Source organism: Ambystoma mexicanum, chromosome 4q (assembly GCF_040938575.1).
Source record: "Ambystoma mexicanum isolate Mex_15411 chromosome 4q, UKY_AmexF1_1, whole genome shotgun sequence".
Classification (NCBI taxonomy): Eukaryota; Metazoa; Chordata; class Amphibia; order Caudata; family Ambystomatidae; genus Ambystoma; species Ambystoma mexicanum.
This window is the reverse complement of record NC_090928.1, coordinates 1061589308-1061608675: the sequence shown is the minus strand read 5'-3', so window position 1 is coordinate 1061608675 and position 19368 is coordinate 1061589308. Positions and strand designations below refer to the sequence as shown.

General features: G+C 44.2%; 1 protein-coding gene across 3 annotated transcripts in view; it reads left to right on the top strand.

The window, feature by feature from the left end:
* The window catches only part of AIDA (axin interactor, dorsalization associated), a 520685-nt gene that overhangs the window by 184895 nt on the left and 316422 nt on the right, over positions 1-19368 (top strand). For all 3 annotated transcript variants that reach the window (XM_069608613.1, XM_069608612.1, XM_069608614.1), the window contains exon 4: positions 18452-18506. In XM_069608613.1, the coding sequence (XP_069464714.1) occupies positions 18452-18506 (55 nt within the window). The remainder of the gene's footprint in view (positions 1-18451; positions 18507-19368) is intronic.

Sequence of the window (19368 nt, the reverse complement as noted above, 5' to 3'; positions counted from 1 at the left end):
TTTCTTCCAGCATGGGAGCGTATAACATCAGACCGCTGGGTACTATCAACCATAGCCTGTGGCTATTGTATAGAGTGCAACAGATCTCCTACGTACAGACCCCCGAGGGGACGGCGCTCGTCTCCGGAACACCTCACCATCCTTTTTCAAGAAGTGGACCAACTACTAGAAAAAGGAGCCATAGAGGTCGTGCCTCTATCCCAGGTAACAGAAGGTATTTATTCAGTGTACTTCCTTGTACCCAAAAAGGACTTAACCATGCGCCCTGTGAACAAATTTGTCAAACCTCAAAAGTTTCGTATGGTGACTCTACAGGAGGTAATCCCCCTGCTTTCTCGGGGAGATTACATGACCTCAATGGACATGAAAGATGCATACTTTCATATTTTAATGTTGCCAGCGCACAGGAAATACCTCAGGTTCATGATAGAGGGCAAACACTACCAGTTCAGAGTGCTACCCTTCGGCATAGCATCAGCGCCAAGAGTATTCACGAAAGTACTGGCAGTGGCAGCGGCCCACCTGCGCAGGTTGTCCATCCCAGTATACCCTTACCTCGACAATTGGCTCATAACAGGGGATTCTTACGAAACATGCTTCACAAATACCCAAAAGTCTGTATAACTTTTGTTTCAACTGGGCTTCTCCATCAACGAGAAGTCCAGCTTAGACCCCAGCCAGATCAAACAATTCCTAGGGGCTCTAATTCGAACAAAGGACGGGCTCGTCTTCCCCTCCAACGAGAGCGTCCAAAACATGCTGTTTCAGATCCCTCAATATGTGGCCGGTCGAGAGGTGACGGTACGCAAAGCAATGTGCTTACTAGGAATGATGGCGTCCTGTATTTATTTGGTACCTCACGCGCGCATGCGCCCAATGCAAAAGTGGCTCAACAGCCAGTGGTGTCAGGCCAGCGGACAATGGGACGATCTAGTGGTGGTCTTGCAGGCCTTGGTTCTCTCGCTACGGTGGTGGTCGAAGGAAAACCTGGTAATAGGGAAACCATTCGCCACACCCGCAGTGGAAGCCCCTCTGACTACAGACGCATCCCTCACAGGATAGGGGGGGGCGCTCACCTATCCCATCAGACTGCTCGCGGAGTCTGGACTCAGAGCGTAGCATCCAAGCACATCAATTTGCTGGAGCTACTAGCTGTGTTCAAGGCACTGAAAGCCTTCCAGGCACACTTACAAGGGAAGACATTGATGGTCCTCACGGACAGCACCACAGCCATGTACTACCCCAACAAGCAGGGGGGCACTCACTCTCCAAGACTGTCCAAGCTGTCCCAGAACATCTGGAAGTGGGCTCTCAGACGCATGTTCGTACTGTCACAACATGTACCAGGGGAACTCAGTCTGCTAGCAGACGAACTCAGCATAGACTTGTACGAATGGCGGTTGCACAAAGACATCGTCTTCGACGTCTTCACACAATGGGGATTCCCAGAACTAGACCTGTCCGCAACTCTGGAGAACTCTCAATGGCAAGATTACACCTCCAGGTACCCCCAGAACCAATCCAAGGGGGACGGTCCATCGATACCATGGTCAGGGAAATTTGTTTACGCTCCCCCCGCACCCTCCCGACTCCCCTTCTGAACATGATAGTGCACAAGATGCACCAGGAACAAGTAACCATGATACTGGTGGCCCCTAAGTGGGCCAGACAACCTTGGTTCGCTCATTTGATGGAGAGGTCCCTATCCCCTCCAGTGAAACTTCCATGCCCGAACAACATGCTGTCACAGGACAAGGGCAGGACACTATATCCATGCCCTCAGACCATGAACTTAGCAGCCTGGCTCCTGAGATCATAGAATTTGGACATTTACAACTCCCGCAGTGATGCATGGACATTCTCAGGGAGGCTAGAAAGCCGAACACTCGTCACTGTTCTAGCAAATGGAAAAGATTTGTCATCTGGTGTAGAGGAAGGAGCATAAACCCAGTTGACTGCTCTGCCACACACATTGTTCTGTACCTGACTCACCTACTAGACTCAGGCTTGGTGTTTAACTCTATTAAAGTCCATTTAGCTGCACTTTCTGCATACACCACTTCCCAACTTAGTGTCATGGTGGACAGTCCCAGTTATGAAAGCCTTTATAGAAGGAGCGAAGAGGATACACCCTCCCATAGCTAACCCCATCTCCCGTATGGGACCTAAATGTGGTACTAACCAGGCTCATGGGGTCTCCCTTTGAACCCATGCACAAAGCAACACTTAAAGACCTCACTCTTAAGACTACTTTTCTAATAGCCATCACCTCTATTAGGAGAGTAAGTGAACTATAAGCGCTCTCTGTATTAGACCCCTTTGTTACAGTTCACAAAGATAAGGTGGTTCTACGCACACATCCTAGGTTTGCACCAAAATGGATCTCTAAATTCCATGTCAACCAGTCAATGGAACTACCAACGTACTTTAAAAATCCTTCAAACGTAGGTGAGAAGAGCCTGCATACACTGGATGTTTGCAGAGCAGTGATGTTTTATATGGAAAGAACTAGACCACTGAGAAAGACTAATCAGTTCTTTGTCTCGGTGGCAGCAGGAAGAGAAGGAGATGCAGTTTCGAAATCTACTATTTCTAGATGGATTGTACAATGCATCACTCTGTTTCTCTCTTGCTTAGAGAGAACTACCCTTCAAGCCAAGAGCACACTCCACTTGTGGCACCGGGGCTTCCATAGTTTTCATTGCAAATGTGTCATGATGCCTACCCCCGGGGTCCCAGACCGAGTCCAGCAACCCCGGAAGCAGGCATCAAGTTATTCCAAGCAAGCCCAACAACCCCTGCTAGGGGCTATTTGGGTGCAGTCCTGGCGTTTATGGCGCCAGGCTCATATGGAGAGTCAGTCCTGGCGCCATAGGCGCCAGGCTCATAGATTAAAACTTACTTGATGCAGACCATGCTGCAAGAGCTCCAAGGCAAGAGGCTTGGAAGGGACTACTTTACCTAGGGACTATTTTTTTTTACTCGGGTGGAGCTGGGGAGGAATGCTTACCTGGGACTACTTTGGAGGCTATTTAAACCACGCCCGAAGAGCAGCACACGCTTCGCGTTATTCTGCATCCAGCAGCGTAACGCTCACCGTGCCTGCAAGTCTGCATCCAGTCTTCTGCCACGCCCGCCTCGAGTCTGGAGCTCCTAGAAAAAGGGAGAAAGAAGGAGAAGGGTTCGAACAAGAATACCTTTTGATCCTTACCTGGATTCCCGATCCATCGCGCCTTCGAGCTGGAAGAAAGAAGTTATTTTATGCGCGTCGCCTCGCCTGTTGCAGCGCTGCACTGAACTCGCCGACCTTCGCAGCATCTTCACATTCCACCGCATCCTTTTGCATGTTCCCGCTGCACTCTGGCACCTAAGGGGAAGACGAGAATAGCAGGGTGAGCCAAGGGAATACACAGAGGCAATATTAGTTACCCCCCAATAGACTTACCTGATTTTACCACCGGGGGTACTATTCCTCTTCACGGGTCGGCGCAGCTTCCACTGCATCCTCGCCGAACCCCGGCCCCTAAGGTGAAACAAAGGGACAAACAAGGGGAATCCTCCTCACCACAATAGACTTACCTGATTTTACCGCCGGAGGCATTATTCCCCGAGACTTCATACTTTCTCTCAGCGCCTGAATAAGGGAGAAAGCAACAGGTTACATATGGACATTATTTTATCGAACTGTGTTGGATAATACAAATCCTTACCTGAATATTACCAGTTGCTACCAGGAACTCTTCGCTAGGGTCAAGCTGCAACCTGCAAGGAATCGGACAAGAGTGAAAAGTCAGACATTTGAACTCTTACAAACTACATACTTGCAACGTCTTGCCGGGAATCTGAGTCAATATTGTTCTGGAACTCACCAATTCCTTCGAGCCAGTGAAGCAACTGGTTATCTACGCGCCCCTGCGCTCGTTGCAGGATGGAGAGCTCATCTTTCCAAACCATCAGGTGAGACTATAAGAGGGGACATCAAAGGTGATCAGTGGGGAGAACAGCGGGAGTGGGGGAGGGTTAACGCTCAACTCCACGGGTGGTTAACTCCCTTTCTCCATTTGCAGAAGAATATTCCTACGGGCCGAGCAAACGAAGCTAGGTGGGCCAGTCCAGTCCGTCATCTCGGCACTACGCGCCACATTGGTGGAGGCCGCAGCTGTCCAGTTCAGATCGACGCCCCTGTGGGAGGCAGGTGAGCGTAACAAAATGTCCCTCTTGAGTCCATTTGCAAAGCGGCAACCTGGAGTTCTGTTCACACCTTTACAAAACACTACTGTCTAGATGCCCACTCTAGATCTGATTCCCAGGTGGGACAAGCAGTATTAAGACATCTTTTCTCTACTGTTCCTTCTCACAACCCACTAGTCTATGCACAGCATGTGATTCTAAGCAGATTAACAAACATCAGAAGACCATGCATTACTTACCGTAAAAGCATTTCTGATGGTTGTATCTGCTTAGATTCACATGCGCCCACCCTTCCTCCCCGCTTGGATGGAAGGAACATAGACTTTCTTCTATATCTCTCTTTTCTGTACTCACTCATGTCTAATAGGCTCCCTCGGGGCAGAAAAAATAAACAGGGGGACCTCGACGCGTGAGGGATTGTGGGTACACTGCACGTCACTATACGGATAGTGTTACAGACACGCCTTGTTGATGTCCCCTTTTTGACTACGAAAAACAAAATGCAATACTCCGCAGTGACCACTGGATGTCGGACTATGCACAGAATGTGAATCTAAGCAGATGCAACCATCAGAAATGCTTTTACGGTAAGTAATGCATTGTCATATCCAAGGAATCCTAGAATATTTTTGTGTACATGAGTGGAAGAAAACGTTTACTACAAGGTATGGTTCCAATGTTTAGGTTGACTGTCACATTCCATCAAATGTTTCAGATTACAAGTTCTGTTTGGCATCTCAAACTGGGGTCTCGGATCGTCCCATAGTGTGGATATTACACATCCTTTTAGTGATGATTATCCTGCAGTTCTGGTAAAAGAAGCATCCACTGGACGATAGTAGCCATGGCACATGCACGTCTCAATAACTTAAATTTGGGAAAGCAAAAATCTATTTAAGTACCCCATTTGAAAAATAAGTTGTACAATAAATCAAACAGTAGTTGGTTTGTGCCTACACTCCTTTGCGCCACATTCTTATGACAGTCAAATAAATTTCCAGAGCCAAAATTTCTTTGTACAAATAACTCTTGATTTATTTGTTTTCTTATTCGCCCTTTAATGGATGACACGTGTTTCGGCTCATGCGCCTTTTTCAAATCCGGGCTGGTTATATACACAAAGAAAATAAAATAAGAATCAAACAAAACAGAATTAAAAGATCACTTAGATTTACATTCTAACATAGTTTTAAACACATTTCATGAATACTATGGTAAATTTAAGTAAGTGCTTGTACCTAATATCATCCTTAGTTAAACATTGCCACCAAAATGTTGTATTCTTCCAACACCTCGTGAAATAATAGATAGGTCCATCAACATACATGAAAAGTACTTTGAATGGTTAGTATGATTATGAACGTTGTGGAGACGTATTGGTGGGGGCAGGATGGAGAAAAATGTGATTTATTTGATAGTAAAAGTACATCTCAGTTGGTGTCTTACCCTTATATGCTTAAGTCGAAATCCCCATTTCCCGGGAAATAGATGTGTGATCGGATTAATTCAACGTAGTTCTAGGGTTCAATCCCTCCTGGAAAACAGATCAATTGGTCTGTTAGACTAATAATAGGCAGGTGGAAAATAATGAGTAACAGAAAGCAATGGAAGAAGAAAAACTGGAAGAGTGAATATGTATAAGATCTGCTTAATAGTGCGAATGCCTGTAAATTGCACTAAATGTGTATTTCGGAAAGTATGATATATATAACCATATATATTAGACCAGAGGTTCATGTAACGATCACGGTGTTAACGTGAGGATATAAATAAGAAATATTATTATTATGTATATGCAATATCACTTAAATACACACCACCACTAAGGCCTGGTTCATGTAGAGATCCCTTAGTAGATTTACGGTAAATTGAATACCGAAATTAACAATATATGGAACTACGTCAACCATAATGCTTCATTCATAATATAGTGCTATATTGTAAGCCCACACAATCGTTAGCAATTAACCCACGACTAACGAACATATCGCAAACATAGCTCTCTTATATTAGGAGAACTTCTAGAAATACAAGATTAGTATCATGTAACCAATATAATAACATTTTTCTTTTACGTATCGGTAAACCACTGAGGTACTTAACCAAATGCAGGCGACAATTGTTAGACATGGCCGCCGAATTATGTTTGCAGTTGGCGTTCAACTCAAAATATGGCTGCCAAACTGAGTAAAACTATGTTAGAATGTAAATCTAAGTGATCTTTTAATTCTGTTTTGTTTGATTCTTATTTTATTTTCTTTGTGTATATAACCAGCCCGGATTTGAAAAAGGCGCATGAGCCGAAACACGTGTCATCCATTAAAGGGCGAATAAGAAAACAAATCAAGAGTTATTTGTACAAAGAAATTTTGGCTCTGGAAATTTATTTGACTGTCATAAGAATGTGGCGCAAAGGAGTGTAGGCACAAACCAACTACTGTCTAATTTTCAAACGGAGTCGAGGAACTCTGTCTCCGTGTGGACTTACACCCCTGCGACAATTAATCAATTTAACAAGAAAAATGATGTTTAACACGACATCGGGAAGATATCATTAGCCTCATCATTACAGGTCGCGAGTGTACACCTCAACATCCCCAACCAAAAAAGTTCCTCCATTAAGTTGTACAATAAATCAACTTTTTAATAATTTTTCAGTAAAATTTACATTTACGTTGTCCAGTCTTTGCGTCAACTTGAATATCAATGTGGCACATTGATTATCATCAAGCATAAAAATGCATTAATGTTATGTTAATACTTAGGTTTACTTACATTATTTGCTGATTTTTAGTTATTTATTTATATATTTATTTATTCTTTTCCGTTCTAGCAATGGAAGGTTGAAGCACCTTCTCGTTGGACAGCTCTTATGAATAGAAACTTCACTTTTGTAGATTAGGTTTCATTAAAGTGAATCTTATTTCTTTGTGGTTACTCGCCACATAGTTTCCTTGAATTTGTTAGGGGCCGCTTCGTGTCTCTCTGCCAAGACGATGTTGCCGTCAGAGCAGGAGAACACCAGAAACGGGTGTCAATGTTATGTTGTGATTTATGAGGCGCACCGCTGCAATTTTCATGGTCTCGGAGCGCCCTGTCCTACCACGCTCTGGGCCGATGCAGCCTGAAGCGGTGTGGGACACTGACACCGCACAGTGCTGTGTGCTCTGGACCATCCCGAGGCATGGGAAGTCTGTGCGGCTGACGAGGGCCCCTGCTGCCTCCTAGCTTAGTGTGGCATGATTTTATTTCGTCTTTTTGTTCTGGGCATATATAAGATTTGTCATAGATGCCCAGAAGGGGGACCATTGTGCAGCAGTAGGGGGGCGGGAACTGGGCTGGCTGCCCCTAATGTTCTAGTCTGGCTAGGTGGTGACGCGTACAATGCTTGGTTTAAAACCAAGCATGGTGTGCGTTGTTAATTGGCTGGAGTGGAGTTTGTGGCTGCCAGTTTGGCACTTTCTTGCTGTGTCCTGATGGGATTTCCTTTGGGCTACCTGTCCTGGACAGCATTGTTGCCCTGTGTTCCTACTCTGCCTGTAGAACAGCGGTCTGGAGCAGGACACAGAAGTGTGACTCTCTGCATCCCACATGTACAATTCGTGGCACAGCAGGAGCATGTTTCATGTTCCACTGTAGCCTGTTGACTGCACTGCAGGCCCAATGGGGAGGGGACAGCGCTAGATCCAGAGAATGAGCACACAGCTCCATGTCCTACTGCTGTCCAAATATTGCAGGTAGAGGGAACCAAGTCTAGTCACCAATGGGGGGCATATGGAACGATTGTGTACAAGTTTAGCATTAATTTTCTAAGGTGCATTCTGGGGGTGGGGGGAGTAGTACGACTTGTTTCGTGGCATGCCCCCCATCATGCAACACTGGATAATTGCCTAATAGTAATGGTTCAGAACATACCACGAACACCTACATGGCAGGAGCGTTCATGTGTTTCTGTACTTGCATCATCTAAGGATACAGCCAGTATCGAACACAATTTACATTCTTGCACCTAGGTGCCCAGTACTGTTTCTGCTCTGGCTGTTGGGTGGAGAGTACCAGGATAGCATGTCTGGAGTTTGCAGTCTTGGTGATAGGTTTGCATGATGAAAGGTATAGGGCATGGGCTCTGGGTGTTGGGGGCTGTATGTTGATGAGTTTCTAAACTCTGACCTGGTGAGCAGAGGTTTAGGAGGCCACCCTCAGTTTAGTGAAACTGGGGATCCTTCTGAACAAGCCAGACCAGTCTTGGTAGCTTGGCAGGCGGTCAAGACCAAGTCTCAGGAGGGGTGAGAGTGATCAGAAGACTACAATGAGCACACACAGAAACGAACCATAAAGTACTCTTAGACAAGTGTATATGAAAAATATCTATACTTTTGTTGGCCGGAACAAATGGACACGGACACAAGTAACCTTAGCAATGAGGAAAACAGTTATTGCACAACTCCTTAACGAGATATATATATATATATAACACATAACACAATACAGTTCCTAATGCAATTTCAACTAGAAGAAATAACGAGGATATGTAAAGAAAAGGGCATTAGGCAATTCTACAGAGTTCATTCCCTAACTTTTGAGTCCAGCCCTAAGAAGTGTTGAGCCTTGTGCTCAACTACAGTTGTGCGTAAAAACGCATGATCGTGCGGATTAACAAAAAGTGGGTCTTCTTGTAGGGGCTGTAGCAAGTCAGGAAGGGGCTTGAGGCAATTAAGAATTGGTTCCACTATTCAAGTAGGCCCTGCCCATGGCGGCAAAGCAGTGTTCAAAAGGGGAGAATAGCTAGGGAGCGCAGGTCAACCCAGCCAAGTTCAAATATACTCATGCATAAAAACACTTGGCACAGTACGGCCCAAACTTCGCCAGTTTAGTCGAGGTCGCTAGTAGCTTCGAGTCCTGCAGTTTCGTGGTGCTCTGGCACTCAGCAGCTGCAGCAAAGGACGATTGTCCGTGACGGGACAGTTGCCTTTTCTCAGCTTCCGAAGTAGGTATGAAGAAAATTCTGGTGCCGCCTGCTTCAGGGCATAGGAGAACCGAACAGTAGGGAAACTATAGCGACCATCACCGCCAGGTAGTGACGCAGGAATCGTGGATGCGGGCAGCGGTACGCACTCATTGTTCGGGACCCAGAGGAGCTAGGCCTGTGAAATTTGGCGGGAGAATGCACAGGACCACAAAAAAAGCGGCCTGCACTCAAGACAGTGGCGGTGCTGCGGGTTAACCAGAGTTCTAGCTGGACAGTTCGCTGGATGGCCCAGAAACCCTTCCAAAGGGGCTCGTTTGGTGTGTAAGCAGAGGGCGTCGAGAGTAGTTGTACCCATTACTCCAAAAGGGCAATGTGCCTTGGCAGGCCTTGATCAAAGAAGAAAGCAGGGGGTCAAACCGGACAGCAGAGGGCGAAGGGTGCCAAAAGCGTCTCCGGCGGTATCACAAGTCCTTTTTTTTTTTTTTTCTTCCATGTAGGAGACTTTACTCCTTCTGTAGTTCGGTGAGAACACAGGTGATCAACCTGGAATGGCTGCATACTCCAATGTTGTCAGATCAGAAAGTGTTCTTTATTTTTTTATTATCATTATCATTATCTATATTGGCTTTTTTATACAACCAAACCAACACAGAATCAAGATGACATTAATCGTGTACATCACATATGCTTCAGAATTCCCCCCTACCCATTACTCCAACTGCCTGTATATTGGTCATCTTATGTTTATTCTGTTACACTTTCCCTAGTTCGATCAAGCATTTCTTGGGTTGTGTCCTCTCTTCCTTCTGATGAAACAATGTCACTCGCTGTCGGGGGAAATCTATTGGAGAATGTCTGTTCCCAATCCCTAGCGCTCTTCCACCCCCTGTTTCTGCCGTTGTCCATTTCTTAAGGTCTTCCCACCACCTGTCTATATTGAGCTCCTTAGGAGTTTTCCAATGCATGGCTATGCTCCACTTGACTAATATATAGATCAGGTTTTTAATCTTTACAAGGGACGTTTGCTTTGTGTTTTTTCTGAACAGACCCAGCATACACTCTTCCGGGGACTGTATATCCAGTATAATACCCCTTTGGGCTACTTACTCGCCACCTTCCTCCAAAAACCCTCCACCACTCAGCAGTTTACCAAAACATATGTATTAAACCCGCATTTTCTTCATTGCATTTGGGACATGCCTGCCTGCTCGCACCTTTTAAATTTTGCTATTGCATCCGTTGCCAAATATGCCCTTTGTGTGATGTAAAGTTGGGTTAGCTGTAGTCTGCTGTTTCTAGAGACCTTCTTGTGATGTAGGGTTATGTTTTTCCATTCCTTGTTCTCAAACAATCTCCCTAACTCTTCCTCCCATTTTTCCTCACATTTTAATTGAATTCTCGAAACACAATCCATCAATGCCCCATAAATACTGGAGATGGCGTGTCCCTCCCTCAGATTTATAAGCGTTGCCGTGTCTTCACATTCTACCGTGTCTCATTCACACGTGTCTCCTCCGACAACCGGCCACCTGCCTTTTATTGTACTTTTCATAGTGCTGTGTAGCAGGAACTGCCCTTCATGTATATTTGTGGCTTCTCTCGGTTCTGAAAAATTCAGTAACCTTTTCTTCACCTCCTATCGTTGTGATCCTGCAGGCCTCCCAATTTACTCTTGCGCTCCTATATCTGTGCTCATCTGCCATTACCGCAGCTAAGGGCGCCTGAAGCAATATCTGGTCTTCCAGTCCCATGGTTCTACAGGTCATCCTCATAACGCTGTTCCTAATTTCACCAAGTGTGGGTGGCTATCTTGTTCCCTCGGAAGTCCAGATTAGAGAGACAGTCTTTTCAGCGCTGGTTGTAGCAGAAATGTATCTCCTGTAGGTTCATCTGCCATCCATTGTACTACATACTGTAGTTGGCTCGCCAGATGGTATAATTCAAAATGTGGGATCTTCATCCCCCCCGTGTTTGTTGATACTTATTGAGGAAAGAGGCATCTTGACATTTCCATGGAGACATGTCAAATTGCACACCGAGGACATTCAAATGAGACTTGCACTGGCGTTGTGACTAGGGCCATAAGCGTCTAGTGATGAGGGGCGGGAGCTGTGATTTGCTGCTGCAAGGGCACTTGAGTTTAGGGCAACAGATCAACGGATAAAATGGCGGTTTTCCGAGCCGTGAGTTTTGCATGTGTAAATGTGAGAAAAACGAAGATTCTGTTATTTTTTTTTCTTCTTTATCTGATCAATCGATATATGCTCACAAATACATGCCCAATCCGTTGGGCCAATACAATTCCTGAGAGAACTTCCACTTTAAGTAGTTGTGCGACTCGGCTGTATTGGGGTTTGGTGTCCTTGGGCATGAATTGCTTTAGTAGACTGCTTAACCATTAGATCTGTTTTTTGAAGCGCTCCCTCTGCCCCAAGCATACTTAATACTTTGGAATTGCAGCGGCTACACAGGGCTGAATCCCTCACGGTCTTCTTGAGATTTGAACCATGTGCTGACTTTCTTGTTGGCAGCACCTTTCAGGCATAATGTGTTTGTCCCCTTGCAGCTTCTGGCGAACTGTTTTGCTGAAAGCTGCAACTTCTGTATGGTATGTGAATGAGCTGTATGTGCTCTGTATTGCCCATAGTTTTCATGGTTTTCTCAAAGGAGAAGATGAGCACTTTGGAAGAAAGTAGCGTACCTGAGCTTCATCCCACTCCGAAGAGGACCATATTCTTTCCTCCTCTGCATCTTTTGAAGATTGTGCGTTTTATTGCTTTAAAGCTGTATGTATTAATTGGTTTTGTATCAATGTGTCCTAATCTGTTGGTCATTGGGTTTTTTGGCCATTGGAAAGGATGAGGCTATTGCACAAAATAAAAATGTCCTGATGGATTGTCAAGTGTATAAAAACCTGCTACCAATAGGTGAACAAACGTTCTTAGGGTGGGTGGGGAGGGTTAGGGCCTCATTCGACTGGGAATCTGTGGTGCACTGACCTTGCAGAGGTTTTGTCTTGCTGGACAGATTGTCAGGCTGTCGGTCCTCTCTATATAAGTTTACCCAGTGTTGGTTTTCTTTTTGCTGCTTTACTGCCATAGAGCTCTATGGACTACATCCCCCCCCCCTTGCCACCACTTTTTGTTTGTGACCTCTCCTGACGTTTGAAGTGAAACTTTACTTCCCTTTCTTACTTTCCCTGTTTTGGGGCAACAATCAGTCCCGATGGCTACAAAATTCCTAATTTGTACGCCTTCTGTTACAGTGAAGTGCAATAGGGGTGCTTTGTATCCCTTGTGTTTTTTTTAGTAGCATTCTGTCACTAGTATGATGTGTCCAGGATGGGCTGGTGGCATCGGCTAGTTCTTTAGAGTGCTTCTCGCGTGCACTTTTGCATTTTAACGCCTAACTCTTTTTAAAGTACCATGAAATTTCATCATGTTCATTTGCCATCTCGTCTTTTGACCTTCTCCTGCCCTCTTTTGGTCGGATATGCCATATATGGTAAGCCCTGTGCCAGGAAAAGCAGCGGTATGCGTTCGTAGCTGGATGTCTGTTGCTGGGCAAATGTGGTGGCAGGAGATTGTCCATGGTTGGCTAGTCCCTACCAGTTTGAATGGTGCAGATCCTTAAAATCTGTGCTTGAGGGAGACTCTACTCGATTTCAGGATAAAAGGACTCCTGTTGCGATTCTTCCGATTGTTGTTGGAGGCAAGACCTCCTTGGAAAAGGAGCATTCCATTGAAGACACTTGGATTGTCATTGTAGCCAACCAGCATTGCCTTCAGCAACTGTCCCAGTAGAGCCCTGCTCCATTGTCATTCTGAACATCTTAATCAGTGCTTTAACTCCTGAGCTGTTTGGAACAAGCAGGGTTAACTCCTGCTTGGGATCATGCCCTTGAAAAGTTTCACAGTTGTCCAGGGATCACCCTGTAGACTGAACAGCTCCTGCCTGGACTGCATCAGTTGCAGTCCCGAGAACTGACTTGGGACACAGCAGAGTTTTGACAAGGGATTCAAGAGGCCTTACCCTGCATTTGCAGTTCTCCAGCACGAAGACTGGCATTGCAGGACCACCTTTTTTGTCTTCACCACGAGGGCTGTATAATTGTGCTGGCTATCGCTGTCAGTGACCCTGGGTCATCTGAGGTTGTCCCAATTGTGGTGGCCCTTTCATTTTGGCAGGATAGTCCAGCTGTCTAGTGCCAGGTCTCACCAGAGCTCGGAACCACTGATTAACCAGACCAAAGTCCTGAAACTGAAAGGAACCATCTGCACCAGCGACCCCCAAAGACCAGTGATGGTGCAACCTTTTTATGCTTTTCGGCCCTCGGGTAAAATATTGTTTCATCCCTGCTCCCCACTCCCAATGTGTTGGGGTTGGGTGATGCCCTCCTAGACGTTTGATTGCTTGTTCTCCACTATTTGAGATGCTTGCACCTCCATGTTGGCTTTCCCAGCACTTGCTTACCCTTCAAAAGGCTCATGGCGTTCTACAAAGGGACCATTTTTGCACATGTCTCTTAGGGCACCAAGTCACATCTTCTTTCGCAAGAAAAGGTGTGTTTTTTTTGTTTTTAAAACCTACTAGCTTTATTTTGGTTGTAGACATGGATCCATAATACAGAAATAAAACTTTCATTTCTCAAAGACCACACAACTCCTTTTGATTTAGATGCCATCACACTGTCAAGGTTGTGAGTCTGGTGAACAGTTTACGCCGCCATTTTTCTGGGAGGGGAGTAGTTTCCCATGAATTCCTCCAACCTGTCAATGGAGTGGGCTGCTCCCTTAAACGTAAACTGCAGAGTTGCCGGGAACTGCCACTGGTACTTGATATTTTGCTCACGTTAAAATAGGGTCGGGGGGGCAGAGGAATTTCCGCTTTTGAATTGTGGTGAAAGCCAGGTCTTGATAGATTTGGAGTGCTGTGCCTTGATAAATCAGCTTGTCTTGCATACGCGCCGCCGAGATGATCTGCAGTTTAGTGGTGAAAAAGTGAATGCGAGTGAAGTTATTTTTTAAGTATAGGGCATTCTTATAAGGCTGTGTATTTTTCTACTCTTTGAATTACTTGCCTGTTCTCTGTTTTAATACCTGCTTTAAAGTGTTTGTATTCTTTAATAAAAGCATTCCAAGATGGGTGTAGCCGTGTTTAATGGCACGCATTTAGTAATGAACTTGCCTTTTGATTTTAATTGTTTTTTCAAGCCCTAACATTACTATTTTTATACATTTTGCCTAACTGAGAATTAGTGTGCTTTACTGGCTTAACTGAACCCTTCACCGCAAACACACTCCTAGGTGTAATACTTACTGCCCAGTCAGTCCCACTACCTTGATAGTTTGGTTAGACATTAGTGTATTTTCCTGTTCACTAGATGGCCTCTCTAAATCTGTCCACGGTGGATTCTGAAAATCCATCTTCACACCCAACATTACTGTGTAGCATATTTGTCAGGGAAGATGCCAGTTTTGGATGTTTTGCAGTTTTTCATTTAGCTAATGGATTGCGTGTACTTTATTGTCCACCTTACTATGTTTTAGTACTGCTTTGGGAGTCTCAATGAAGAGCAATCGGTGGGTGAAGGCATCTATCGGAAGCCTATATTACTTTTGTTACTGCAATGGTCTTCCGGAATGATTGGATGTTCCTTCTGCAGTTAACTCCGTTCGTGCCCACCTATGATTTTATTGGTTGGTAGGTACACCACAATGCAGACTCTGAATTGTACACTTTTTGTCATTCCTACCATTCCTTTTTTGCCTCTTTGGGGAAATTGGGTGGATTTGGGATATCTGGTTACATGCTTGACATGGAGACAGTCATGGAGTTCCACTTAACCAGCTTGGTATCTTCCTAAAGTTTTCAAGAGCCATGCTGCACCAAAGCTGCTAGAAAGAGGAGCAATTTGTTGGTGTGAGATGCTATTCACCAGAAAACCTTTCAAAAGTAATGTCTTGTGGTATAGCGCCAGGCCCCAACATTCCTGCTGAGGCTTTACGGGACTGCTGGGATCAGATTAGAGTTGCCTTCCCCTCTGTCAGCAGTGGGTTATATCCATCATCTTGGTCTAACTCTACACTCATTCCACTGTATATGAAGGGTCATACAAACTAGGTCAATTCTTATCGACGGATCATTCTTATTGATAGACTGTAAAATATTTTCTTACATAATTATACAAGAAGTGACTAGGTGGATTGAGGAAAAGGGATTTCTGGGTAGGGCAAACAGTTTTACATCAGGTCTCTAGGCCTTTGTTTTATGACATTTGTCATACAAATATGACATAGCTGGGAAAATTGCCTTTTTTAAAATATTATTTTTATTGATTTCGCTGATCTAAGTTAACTTTACAATGTAAAACATAAAATGCATGTTAATACTGAAAAGCGATTCATTTTCAGTTCACATAAATTAATTTACAAACACGACTAGAGCAAATATAAAAACTATTAATCAAATATCATCCAGAAAAGCGAACCACAAAAAGGAAGGATTACATACAAAGTTTAAAATATAAGAACTCTCGATCACACATGCCTAACAATATGTTCAATTGTCCTCCGAATATCAGTCCTTTTTAGTCAACTCAACAGCTCTGATTTGAACATGTGTGAGAAGTCCAGAATGTATCATAAGCCATAAAAGTTCCGGAGAGGGCTCACGATATTCAATCAGTGCTGAAAATGGCCTTCTATGCAGCCTTCCTAGATCCGTTGGTCAGACATCAGGGCCCTATATACAAGAACAGTACAGATAAGGTTTGGTTCCCATGGACTACTTGCACAGAAAAAACCCAAACCACGAGACGTGTCAAACGGATACCTGCTTGCCCCAGTCCTTTTCTGCTTCCATGTAAACAAGCCCAATTAGTCGAAGCTGAAGGAGGCAGCCTCTGCATCGATTGGAGGCCTTTGCTTCTAAACAAATTCATTTCTTCTTGCCAGGACACCAAACATTCTTAGCGCTCTAATACATGCAGTGTCATTCTCCTGCTCCCTTATCTATCTAATCCTCAACAAATCAAAGTCCAAAGTAATGGTTGTCAACAATTTGAAAAGGGTAGATCAAAGCCCAGCTTCAAGCTTGATGGGGAAACCATAGAATCAGTGAATACCTTCTCATATTTGGGTGTAATATTCACTCCAATTCTCTCCTGCAAAACCCAAATTGAGTCACTTTCTAGAAAAGCATTGATTGCAGGCCAAGCTTTTCTAAACTTGGTGGGTAAACATATGGATCACTTTGCTACCAAAATAGACAGTCTACCATGGGAATTTCGAAGGCACCCTTGCTTACGGACCTAGGGGACTTGAGTTAGTCAAGTCTGTATCTGTCGTCACTTTTGGAAGAAACTTGTGTCTACAGAATAGTTTTCCATCAACTATTTTGTATGCAGATGCTGGTTTTAAGAAACTGGAGCGAAGGATAATGGACAGTCCGTCTGGATATGCTGCTATGAGGGCAGTCTCTTGTGCAAGAGAGCTGGTAGATTGGGTGTGGCATGAAACCCTTCTTTCATCTCCCCGTATAGGAAAAAAGTGTTGGCGGACCTCACTGAATTGAGCTTTAGCTATATTTTGCATCCTCATCCAATAAACTATTATACACTGGGAGTCCCTACTGCAAAAACATTAAGAAGCCCAAGAGGTAAGACTAAGGAGGGTCAGAGGTGGAGTTTGCACGCTTGCGCCACATACGTTGGGCTGATATATATTTGTGGCAGAGGGAGGCCATCCATCAGATCTGTCAACGCTTGCGAATCCACAGATCATACGCCTCTTCGCCCTTGCTGACATTCTACTTCTAGCCTCTATCGTTAACAAATGGAAGGGTCTGTCGTACCCTAATCGTAAAATGCGCAAGGCAGAGAGGGAAGACCTGCCTCATTTTCTTCTTATGCCCTGCTTATCTCTTCAGGTGGCAACTTATCCTCCCCTTCTTAAGGTGAGTAGGATCCCTGGCTAACTCAAATGCCACTGTCATTTTTTTGGAGGACTTTGATACTAACTGCCAAATCAAATGCAAGTTTTATTCGTGGGGCTTGGTGTCGCAGGGCAAAGAAGATGAATAGCCCTTCAGTATAGAGCCTTTGCGAGGGGAATTTTTGGGACTGTGAGTGAGGATGTTAAATTTGCTGGCCCTTCCTCTCTCACTTGACGAGAGTGATCTCTGGGCCTTCTAACCTATTTCGATGTAATTGTACATTTTATGAATTGTTTTTAGGTGGAGGGTAGCCATGTTTTTTACTAGATTTGAAGATTGTTGTGGTGTTGTATTGTTTAAAGATTGTTTTTATCACTTGTTCTTTTATGCTGTCCAAGGTTCAATGAGGCAGGTGTGAATAAAAATAAATCAAAATCCACCAAAGAAGTGTTTTTAGGTTATAGGTTAGGATTTATGGCAATGTTGTTGAGCATTTTCTCAGTCCTGATTGCGAATAGAAAGGTTTCTCCAACCCTCCCTTTTCACAATTTGGGTTTTCTAACATTGTTCATGACTACAAAACGGAACATGGCTACATTGTTGGCTGCACCTAGTATTCTGAATCTGGTTTATAAATCTAAATCCTAAATGTCTCAATGGCTGAGGAATTTTTACCAATGTGAGCAGACCTTAAACAGTGGGATGAGTGCTTTGGCTCTGCAAGGTTGCGATGTACCCTTTGTTTCATGAATGGTTTAGTCAAACATTTAAAACTTACATTTTTAAAATAGTTTCACTTTTTAGCTCTGATCTTCATGTGAATTGGCTAACTGTACCACCTTGCATGAGTGTTGTTGGGTGATGGGACGATTGAGCAATGTTAACTACAGCCACTAATCTTCAGGTGTGGAAACACTACTTTGAGCAGTTAGTAATGTTTTTAATGGATTTACAATTATTTAGAAAATGTTACATTTTAAGTTTGTTTTATTTTGCAATTCTCCTTTGGTTCGATGCTGGATTAATGCAATTTGGATTGTCATAATCAACTAATGTTGACATTTTTGGTAACTGGCAAATAAACTGTCAATCAAGTTAATAATGAGAAATGGGACCTATTCAATTACTAATTTAGGAGACCCTGCTGTAGTCGGTTTCCTTGCGTGCGAAAGAGTTCCCATCTTGTTCATGAAACAAATTCCAAACAGGCTCACACATGTAATTTGTTTAACTGAAAACTCTGAAATGGTGTCGATCGGCCAAAAGAAAAGCACCTGTACATTCTACCCTGTTTCAACTTTTGTTGGCTTTTTGTGGATATTTGTATCATTTTATTTTTATTTTTTTACTCTGCAGTCCTCTCAATCTCAAGAAGATTTCAAGCTGGAAGATCTGAAGAAATTGGAGCCAAGTAAGAGTTTATAAAAACATTTCTTTGTGTGCCTGTCTGTGTGCCTTCAAAAAGAAACCGACACAAGTTGCAGGCATTTTATTGTGGTTGTCTGGATGAGGAAATGGAAATCCATTACTAAAAGGAAATGTAAACCTTCTGCCATTCCTCCCTTTCTCTCCGACATACAGTTCCTTCACACCTGAAGGCTCCTCCACAAACACTGCTTCTACAGCTTTCAATGCCCATTTATTTTTAACGCATTTTATTAGCATTTGTATTGGATGCATACAAATTAACTAAAACATTAAACAGTCTTCATGTGAAACAGTTCATCTTTCTCAGGTGGGCATGGTTGCAAATAGGGGGTTCCGATATCTCGGGAAGTGGGAGGGATCTCGGACAAGAGGATCGCCATCTCTAGGCGAGGGATCAGTTAGGGCAAAGTAGTGGGGCTTATCAAGGGGGTTTATGGTCTGCACTGAAGTGTATATCTCTCAAGAGGGCCTTCCACGAGTCTGGAGTGCCACTCGCAATGTCTCCACTAGAGATGATTCCATCTTGCCAGGCTCTGGTTTCGGCTGCAGTCCATCTCTCTAGTTCTTTCATCCAGCGTTCATGTCTCGGGCCTCCTGGTGTCTTCCATGCCATGGCTATATTTCTCTTTGCAAGTATATATGCAATGTCCATCAACTTGACAACATGTTTGTATTTGCTTGGTCTGGGGTAAGCCCATAATACGCATTCCCCGGGTGTCCATTCATATCTGCTTATTCCGACATCTGTGCAGGTCTGCTTAACTTTGGACCACAGCGCCATTGTCCGGGTGCAAGTCCAGAATATGTGGATCAGATCAGCTTTGTCGTTCCCACACCATGGGCAT